The 10,394-nt window shown below is 34.8% G+C and overlaps 1 protein-coding gene across 3 annotated transcripts; it reads right to left on the reverse strand.

Annotated features, from left to right (window-relative positions):
- Nucleotides 1-40: 40 nt before the first annotated feature.
- LOC115709919 (tyrosyl-DNA phosphodiesterase 1) lies at nucleotides 41-5,045 on the reverse strand. Of its 3 annotated transcripts, none has more exons than XM_061111167.1 (17): nucleotides 4,899-5,045; nucleotides 4,766-4,819; nucleotides 4,401-4,580; nucleotides 4,030-4,290; nucleotides 3,650-3,856; nucleotides 3,367-3,427; nucleotides 3,162-3,238; nucleotides 2,815-3,072; nucleotides 2,458-2,547; nucleotides 2,232-2,366; nucleotides 1,957-2,106; nucleotides 1,303-1,406; nucleotides 1,035-1,088; nucleotides 821-911; nucleotides 631-702; nucleotides 367-520; nucleotides 41-260 (listed from the first exon to the last, which is right to left on the reverse strand). In XM_061111167.1, exons 4-17 carry the CDS (start codon nucleotides 4,138-4,140, stop codon nucleotides 163-165), a joined length of 1,662 nt encoding a protein of 553 aa, XP_060967150.1. In that variant the 5' UTR covers nucleotides 4,141-4,290; nucleotides 4,401-4,580; nucleotides 4,766-4,819; nucleotides 4,899-5,045; the 3' UTR covers nucleotides 41-162. The 3 variants fall into 3 exon arrangements, with proteins under 3 accessions (XP_060967150.1, XP_030494038.2, XP_060967151.1); XM_030638178.2 differs by having other exon boundaries at nucleotides 4,680-4,819; XM_061111168.1 differs by having other exon boundaries at nucleotides 4,401-4,550; nucleotides 4,641-4,819.
- Nucleotides 5,046-10,394: the final 5,349 nt, after the last annotated feature.

Here is a 10,394-nt window from a genome sequence, read left to right on the forward strand (position 1 = left end):
ATCGCTTATCTCAATTTAATTTGTTATACTCCGTCGAATGTGGAGAAAATCATAATGGTTTTACTTTGGCGTATATTAACATAGATAAAGATTCATTATTCTGAAATCACTAGTTTCCAAATGTATCATGACTCAAATTAAAAGAAGAATACAACTGAACTTTCACGAATTTTGATTAGAATACAGCTGAACTTGCCGTGGCCAAACTTGACCATAAACATCCTTCTTGTAATATTTTCGGTCCCAAGACCAGGGCACATCTGCAGTGCAGCAGAATAAAAGTTTGAGATGAGTAAACTTTTGAAAGGGATGATGAAGAAAATACTACACCAACCTAAAAGAAGAAAATAATAGTAAAATTATGACCTTCGGAAGTGTATGGCTGAGGAGGAAGCTCATATGGCACAGGAAGTTTTATTACTTCATCAGATGAGGAAACTGTATTTGAGCTTCTTTGCCAATTTAAAGTCACAAGCTCTACCTTTTGTGCTTTAGAATTCTCAGATGATTCACAGTTATTCTGATGTATGTATGGTCAAATTACAAAAGTTCAAAACTCTGCCTGAGCGTATATATTCACATATTTAATATAGGACTTTGTATGGAATAGAAGTCACGAAGGTGAGATACCTCTACAATTTTTCTTGTAGTACAAGAAAAACCAGAACTGCGCCTTTTGAAAGGTAAAATAAGCACCCCCAGCTGAAAACAACACATGAAAGGGTGTTGGAAATGGAAACCAAGCAACTCCTACGTGTGTATCGAGCCACGCATATCTTAACTCGAATTTTAAAAGTAATATATTTACCATACAGCCTACCTCATAAGATCGGATCATTAGTTGAGAATTATTCTTCTGCAGAGCTCCCCAGGCAGCTTTACTGAGATTAGCGGAAGTTAACAAGAACCAACTGTTGGGGATTTGTACAGTGAACAGTCAGCATGAGTTGGAAATCCTAATTAATGGCAGAACATTGAAGGAAAAAAAAACCGTGACAAGAGAAACAAAATAAATGAGTTTAAAAAACACTCACGCAAGTTTCTGATCATTATAACGAGTGTATGTCTTTATATGTGGCATTGCACGACTGAAATGAAAAAGGATATGCATGAGTATATATAAATTAAACGTTGTAAGGTGTTTCATTCTAATTCCATTCAACAAAGTCAAAACACTGGAAGTGACTGGTTATGTAATATGGTCATTGAAAATGTGGCAGAACAGCAGAAAGAAATATCAAACACACAAACGATAAGTCAAGTTTCACTGCCCGAATTTACGATAAAGAGAAGAGAATTTACCAGCGGCCAGTGTGGCTTGCCTTCCACTTGGCCCAATACTTTTTCAAGAATGCTTTCTCGACATTTTTCAGTGGACTTGGAACGGCATTCCCAGCTGCATAGCCCTATTGAAGAGTGGAAACAATAATATTAACAAGAATAGCAAGAAGACAACTGAGCAATATACTCTTGCACACGCATTAGACAGACACACTGGACTTTACAAAGGAATCTTAATTTCAAGTTGCACTATAACTAAATGAAATTGTCAAATGAAGTCAACTAGGAATTTTTTTTATAAACAGAGGGAAAAACAAGGATCACCCTTCTTATGTTCGTCTTAACGTGCCCCAACTTACTGACCCCGAAAACTGATAAGTGAAACTGTTCTTTTTTTTTTTGGGGGGGGGGGGGGGAGGGGGTGAGGGCGATGGGGAAGCTAGAATGTTGAATTACCACAAAATTCAACCAACCAAGAAGGTTGTTAAACGTCTGTGAGCAACTCTTATAATATCCAATGGTTAAACAGACTTAGGAATCAATTATCCACATAGATTCTTGGATCTTTATCCAAACTCTACTTATGGTGGTAATTCAAGCTTGTAACCTTGATCATCTTAGAATTGTACCTAAAATTTAAGACCGTAATATTTCAAAGAATCTATCCAATAATACCTCTAAAGAGCATCTGACATCTTCTACGCTGGGCCATACAATTAGTGGCTCCCCAGGGCCCAAAGGAGTTTTATCTTCTGATAAACCTGATGACATTGAAGCCGCGAGTTCAGCCATCCACTTCTCATCCAATGAACCCAGGGAGGAGAACTGTTAAAAGGACAATAATATTTCAAAAAAAAAAAAATCCCATGAAGCAAGGTTTCTACTACCATTTCTCTGCTTTCTTGATGATGTTTACAATCAATTCATCACAAAAAACATGTTTTGTCTACCTGATAAACAAGAGGAGATCTCTTAAACTCGCGATCAAAGGTGCATTCTTGGAGTGCAGTACGTAATTTCATGTGTCCCCACTTTTTTAAATTATTACCCGTGTGATATCCAGGTACAGATGCAATTAACCTCACCTGAAAGCAAGGAAGATATTTCCCATATGGCCAACAAAATTGGATTAGACAGAAAAGAATAACATACAAATGAAGGAGACAGCAACCATACCTCTGCATTGCTGTAATCAAACTTCTTAAAAAATGATGAGTTGATAGTGAAACTTCCAAGAGCTGGCAAACTAACAGAGAACTCACGCCACTGTAATCATCAAATAAGGAATAAAGATTTCATTCAATTCATGCGGACTGACTCAAAAGCAACATCACCGCCAGTGTTTCCATATCTCATATACATGCGCTATAATCTCAAATTACATTTGACAACAAAGAAGCGAAGTTTCTATATAGGCCATAAATTCTTGAACCCTCTCTCATAAAGCTCTTTGATGTGAATAAATTAATACCAACAGATTAAAATAGCTATACAACTCTCCAATACTCCATTTCCACACCACTTAATACATACCTTCAATGCCCCAAGATAATCAATTAAATCATTCTCAAAGGCGCATCCTCTGCTTGGCTTGTTCGGCTCTTTCCAGGGGAAATCTTGCATCCACAAACCTTGTGATTTGTTATTCCAATCAACGTGGATTAAGTTTGCTGTGTGTACAATAATTCTCACTCCTCTAGGATACACAAGAAGCATGGCCTTCGAGTGGTGTGTTCCAAATGAAATAGGTAAGGGTGGTTTGTGCAGAATCCAACTAGCAGGCTTGCTTCTCTGAGCACGATAATTAAATTTTAAAAATAAATTTGTAAAAAGAAAGTACAAATGAAATGAGACGACTATAAACTAGGTTGTAGGCTAACCTTCATATGATCCAATGTACCATCACCCTCACCATGAACTACCAAAACTTGAGGAACTTTTGCAAGCAATGGACATGCTACAAAGCATTTTTGGAATAAGGGGACATTAGGGCAAGTTCTTCCAGCAGTGTACTGTAGAAAAGAAGTTGGAAGTGAACTAGGAGCTCTAAAGAGCAGACAGCCACAACAAATAGAACAAACTCACCAGCTAGCAGCCAATCCATGTCTACCATGTAATTAGAAAGGACAGCAAAGAGAATATCCCCCTATTCAAAAGTTGAGCAAATAAACTTTCATTAAAACAATTGAATAAACAATCAAATGAGCTGTTAGTCCATTCCTCCATGAAGTTTACATTACAGCAAATGTGTAATTTAAGCCTGTCGTTCCACCAAAGCTGGTAGGGCACAAACCAGGGAAACCCTTAAAACCTACGACTTTCTACAATGATCAAGTTGTTTGTCCTTTAAAAGTAATAGAGTTTGTACCTGAATCACATCCCTTATAGAAACACAAGAGGTATTTGCCCATTGGGGCAATCCTTGTACGCTTAAAAGTCGAAATGTCAGTGGCAAGTTATCCACAGAAACATGAAATTGGCGTATGGCTTCCTCATTACAATCTCTTTTAGACAATGAACTCCCAGTCACTTTGTTGCTTCCTTCCACCTTGCTCTTTTTTTCCATATCGAGAATCTTGGCAGTACAGAAAGATGTGAGACACTTATTTTCAATTGAAATTCAAAATTTTCATCTAAAAAGAGAATGTACTTGTTCTATTACTTCTGGAAATCATGTTCAATAAGAGAAACAAGTTACTGAAGTTGAAAAAAAGAAGCTAGCCATAACTAGCAAAAACCGACGATTACCTTTAAATTCTTTTCAGAGGCATCGGTTTCGCATGTTTGTCTTAACCTTTTACGACTCAGCGCATCACTTTCCCCAGTCTCTCTACCATTATTTGAGCCACTAACTGGCATATTTTTGTCACCACCCAATGTCACATACTTGAAAAAGTAATGCCCTGGAATCAACTCTATTACATCTCCATCACAAATCGTCCCATTTTCTCTAGAATAAAGCTTTTTTCGATTACTCCCAGAATTAACAACAACAGGATTGTTTCCTTCCTACCATACCAACCAACCAACCAATAAAATCAAACAACAGAAAAAACTCAAATACAGAGAGATATTTTTCTTTTCATAAATAAACATAGCATAAAATGTCAGTAAATTACCACGACCAGACTCGCAGAACCATTGGGAGAAGCAGTAAGAGTCAGATGCTTGCGGCTGAGTCTCTTCTCCGAGACGGATATGCTGTTCCTACCGATGAAATTAAGTCCCCGAAAGATGGGTATTTGGGGTACTTCAGTGTCTTCCTCATACTTTTCGTTAAGAGGAACCAAATAACTAATCTGCAAAGCAAATACATGCACATGGAAAACAGAATGTCGTAAAAGAAAGAAAGAACCTACTTAGAAGAGCAACGATTGACGGAGCAGGAGGAACCGGACCTGAGGCTGTGCCATGACTGAGTTTTACAGCTGCATGGGCGCTGAGAGCAAAGACCAAAAAAATGCAGTACCAAGATTTTTGTTACCTGAGTGATTTGAAGAAAATGCTTTTGTGGAATTCTTCAGTTGAAGCCAATTTTCTGCAATATATATACATATATGAAGTAAAGTAAAAGAGAAAAGGAGAAAAGTGATTGCTAAATTGAGATGGGAGAAAACCTTGTAGCGCTGTACTTCTTTCAGTCATCACCGACCGTCGCTTGAGATGGAGGAGAAGTCGGAGTCGGAGACGGTGGCGGAAGAATGGTCTCTGAAGGGGTGAAGGAGATGGAAAGCTTTCGTTCGTGTTCAGTTGTTGCACCTAAGTTGGGCCTGGGCCCAGGCCCACTTAATCATTAAATGGCCCAACTAGAGAATTTTACCACTTTTGTTTAGGCTTTCTAGATATTTAGCTAGCACAAGTATGATTTATGGTTTACATCCAAATTTTCATCTTTATGTTGGTTCTATTATTATTAGGGTAATTACTATTTTGGACCAATGATTTGTAAAAGTTACCAATTGGATCTTTTATTTTGTTAAAAGATAAAATAAATTGATAATTGAGGGTATAGTTTACTTTTTTTTATAGCATAATAAATAATACCAAGGGGTTATGAGTTTTTTTATTTATAATATATGTATGGACTTTTTTATACCATATTTTCGTAAAAAAAAAGTAGAAATTTCATATTTGTAAAACAATAATAAGGTTCGCCGAAAAAGTCAACGGCGCCGGAAAAATCTTCGGTACCGGAAAAGTTATTGTCGCCGAGAAAATTACCGTCACCAAAATGTTGCTGGAAAAATCATTGTCGTCGAAAAAGTCACTGTCGTCGGAAAAGTCACCAAAAGTAGATATCTCAGATATAACTAAAAATAGAACTGGTTTTATGAATAAAAACTAATAACTCAAACCGGTTGTAATTGAAATATAACCAGTTCTGTAATATAATTAATAAAAATAAATAACACAAAATAACTCAAACCAGTTATAATTAAAATAGAATCGGTTCTATAACAGTGTTATAATGAATAAAAACAAATAACATGAAATAACTCAAACCAGTTATAACTAAAATAGAACCGCTTATATAACATAATGAATACAAACAAGTAACACACAATAACTCAAAGCGATTACAATTAAAAAACAAAGAGGAAATCAGTTCCTAAAATACTGACACATAAATTAAAAACAAAACTAGTTCCACAACAAAATACCTCATAACAAATAATACCTCATAAAACGGATTATAATTTTTTTAAAAAAAATAGAGATCAATTCCAAAAAAAAATTGAGGCATAAATATGAAAAGAATCGGTTTCATAACAAAATAAATAAACACAAATAATAACACACGATAACTCAAATATAATATAAAGAAATCGGTTATATTTATCAACTAGTTAAAAATTTAACACAAAAAACTAGTTTTGTAAAGCAACTAAGATAAAACCTCACATACAAAAACTAGTTAAATAAAATAACTCAAACAAAAACATCCATTCAACATGCTCCAACCCACCAAATAATTATACTCATATCATATTTACCCCAAAAATACTCGTTCATTATGTAATATAACCGGTTTAATTTATTTCGTGTTATTTATTTTTATTCATTATAATATTTTTATAAAATTGGTTATATTTTAATTATAACGGGTTTAAGTTATTTTGTGTTATTTATTTTTATTTTTTATGTTACAGAACCTGTTATATTTTAATTATAACCGGTTTGAGTTATTTTGTGTTATTTATTTTTATTCATTATGTTCTATAACCGGTTCTATTTTTGTTTATATCTGAGACATCTACTTTTGGTGACTTTTTTCGGCGACGGTGACTTTTTCAGCACCGGCGAATTTTTCAGCACTAGTGACTCTCGACGAAACTTATTATTGTTTTACAAATATTGTATTTCTATCTTTTTTTACAAAAATATGGCATAAAAAAACTCATATAAATATATATAAAAACACATAACTCCATGGTATTATTTATTTATGCCATAAAAAAATAAACTCTAAAAATTCTCATATATTGTGTAATTTCTACTAAAATGAACCATGTATGTTCTAAAATGGTGAAAATAGGGCATTGAGCTCAATTTTTGATAATATTTTTAATATAACTTGAAGACAATTCGTAAAACGAACAGATATAGAAAATGTAACTAGTTTTGTCATAACATCTCTAGATCGGATTATTATTAAATTTTATTTTGAAAAAAATCAGTGCATGGTTCTATTTGTATCATTTTAGAAAATACATCGTCTATTTTGTCATTTAACAAAATAAAAATCCGATTGATAACTTTTACATAATATAAAGTCCAAAATAGTATTTTGTTACGAAAATTGTAAAACCAATACGCAAGTGCACGCAATCAAGTAGTAAACTCACGCAAGTGAGGTCGAACCACAGGGAATTGGATTAATTACCACTAAATTATACTTATGATTCTATTTGGCAAATCAATACTTTTTACGATTGCAAAAGAATAAAATAATTCAAGAAACTTAAAATAAACAAGTGAATATTAATCAAGATGAGAGAATAAGGAGGAGAATCCTGTTGTTAGTTTACCCAATCGTTAATGCCTAATTGCTATCATTTTCTTGAAATGAATGACAGATTATAAATCAACCTAACTCTTTTCAGATATTTTAGGTTCTAAATCACATGTTCTCTAATTAATCTCTTAATTAAATTAACATGAAATCAGCATTAAGCAATAATCTAATTGTCACAAAGGCTACGCAAATACTTTCGTTTCGCATCAAAACCTAGATTACCCAATTTTAGCATTCTCAATTCTCACTTTTCAGATTTTGAATTGAGATCATAGAACATGTAGAAGGTGATCAAGCTTACACATGGAATTAAACACAAATATAGATAATTTCACAATCAAGATGGAGGAATGGCAATTATTCATTAACTAGGCAAAAACTTTAAACAGCATTCATCATCTTCCCTAAAATGGGAAATTTAGCTCATAACAATAATAAAAATATCCATGATTAATTCTGAAACAAAACTAGACATAAAAGATAGATAGAGGGTAAAAGAAAGAAACTAGATGGTGATATCGCTCCGGGTCTTCAAGTTCGCTTCCTCTCCTCTTTCATTCACTTTTCAGGTCTATTCTTACTTGCTTTAACCTTCTGAATCGTGTTCCTTATATAGGAATGAAATGTGTGCCTCCAATTGGGAAAAAATCTGAATTAGGTCAAAAACTGCGTTTTCCGTACCTGGTCGCGACCAACTTAAAGGCTCGCGACTACAGGTAAAACTCGAAATACCTAAGTTCTACCAAATCTCTAAGTCGCGACCAGAGAAAAGGGTCGCGGCCTGGCTCTTTGCTAGTCGCGACTACTGACACCCAATGAGCAACTTTGGCTGATTTTTCACGAGTTTGTCCCGTCTTATCGTCAATTGACTGAATTTGAATTTTAATACCCCGGGAACCTGAAACAAAGAAAATCAAGCGTAAAACCGCTCCAAAAGACACCAATAACCGAGAAGATGCTTACTTATTAGACCCGTAACATAGGCTAAATATAACCTAACATTATTATTATTATTATTATTTATCAAAATTTTCAATTTAATCAAATTATGAACCTCAACTTACGACCCCTTTACAAACCTAAAAAAATATCAATGTTTTGGAATTAATTTCCTTTCATTTACAAAATACACTCCTAACTTGATACTCATGACGGTAATGACCGTTTTTTTTCTACGATCATAATCGAGTCACAAACGATAATAATCGTTACCTCGATCATAATCGAGTTACTAACAGTAAAAATTGCCATCTCGATCATAATCGAGTCACAAACAGTAATAATTGCTACCTTGATCATAATCGAGTCACAAATGATAGTAATCGTTTCCCACTTAACATGTGCAGTGCATATAGCTTTTCATACCTCAGTCCACTAGTCAAGTGTGCGAGCCGACCTAAGTGGAACTACGCTCGACGATCCAGGGTCCTATGTCACGACAACAAAATTCGGTAAATACCTTAATCAAATTTTCGAGAATAAACCCTAACTCCTGCAACCGGACAAACCCTATTTCCTACTAGTTCAAACTAAAAAGGTTCTGAATTAAACTCCAGAAAACACCCCGAGCCAAAACCAGATTCGAGAAGAAAACCCGAGATTTCCCCCCTGCTAGCAAACCAGTTGACCGGTTCGCTAGTTGCCTGCAAAACTGGTCGACCGGTTTTCTGGGCAGCCATGGGGAAGTCTGGTTTTTCACCCCAAAACCCAATACAAGCTCCACCAAACCTGCTATACTCTTCCAGAACAGTTCAATAACATAAAAACAAGATACACAATCAAATAATTCTCAAAAATTTACCATAATATCCAATTCACCAAGTTAGAACTAAGAAATTGGGTTCTTAAACCAAAATTTCTAATTCTCAAACAAACAGCCATAGAAATGCTCAATTCACACACTAATAATCCTAACTTAACATCTAAAAACCTATTCTAAGCTCAATTTAAAATCTCAGCCCCAAAATCCCAAAAATCCTAATCTAAAACTTAACGTAATCTTTAGAAATCCATAAGAACATGATATAGAACTTACCTCACAACTTAGATGACATTAATCTTTGATTAACGCAGCCAAAAACTCAAGAAAATCCCCTGCAGCAGCTGGCTTCCTAGGCTTTGAAGGAGGAGAAGAAGAAGAGAGGTGATGTTATGCAATTATCCTTAGTTTCTAAATTTTCCTCCAAAAAAAAAACTAATACTTAAACAATATAATCTAAATTCAGTTTATTCTGTTCAGCATATATATTAATCACATAAAGACAAAATTCTAATCCTAGGAGAAGACTAAATTGCCCCTCTTAAGCACTAAAACTTAAAGTCAATCATCGGGGTATTTTGGTTATTTCTAATTTCCCCTATTTAACCTACGTCTCAATATTTTAACCTAGTCTGGTATAATACCAATATAACATAATTTCAACCGTCGTGACATTTCTGACCATTCCGTCGAGTTTTTCACAACCGCCAAACTCAAAAATATTATATTTCTAAAATGGTATCTACGATACCCCCATAGTCCGATAAAATCTCTGTAATTAATAATACGCTTTATTTATTCACTCATTAGTATTTTACTAATTAACTTGTAATTAGCTTAAATAGAATTATAATACTACTTTAATGCCCACTTAATCACATATTTAATAAAATATGTCCAATTAAATATCATTATATTTTCTGTGATATTACACCATCGCTGAAGCTCCCTCTTTCTATTGATCCATCTGCTCTCTCTCTCTCTCTCTCTCTCTCTCTCTCTCTCTCTCTCTCTCTCTCTCTCTCTCTCTCTCTCTCTCGATCTTCCCTTCCCAGGCCCTCTTTCTCTTTCTTCGTGGTGGTTGCTGAAGCCGAAGCTCCACATCTATTCTCTCTCTCGATCTACCCTCTCTTTCTCTCTCTCGATCTTCTCCCTCTCAGACCCTCTCTTTCTCTCTCTCTCATCTCTTTGTGGTAGACTTCGTTAGAGCCAAAGCACCACGACTCTGATTAAGCCATCTTTGGGCCCCATTGAGCCAATCAAAGCTCGATTTTGTTTCTCCTAGTTGAAAAGTTTCAGATCCCGATTGAGCATCTCCAGATGCCGATTGTGGTGGTT

This window comes from Cannabis sativa, chromosome 3 (assembly GCF_029168945.1).
Source record: "Cannabis sativa cultivar Pink pepper isolate KNU-18-1 chromosome 3, ASM2916894v1, whole genome shotgun sequence".
NCBI classification, from domain to species: Eukaryota; Viridiplantae; Streptophyta; class Magnoliopsida; order Rosales; family Cannabaceae; genus Cannabis; species Cannabis sativa.

Bases quoted from the DNA above. Each gene is read 5' to 3' on its own strand.
- LOC115709919 (XM_030638178.2), bottom strand. The intron at 703-820 runs GTAGGCTGTATG...TGTTGTTTTCAG, and splicing joins TAATGATCCGATCTTATGAG to CTGGGGGTGCTTATTTTACC. The intron at 521-630 runs GTATCTCACCTT...TACATACATCAG, and splicing joins CTACAAGAAAAATTGTAGAG to AATAACTGTGAATCATCTGA.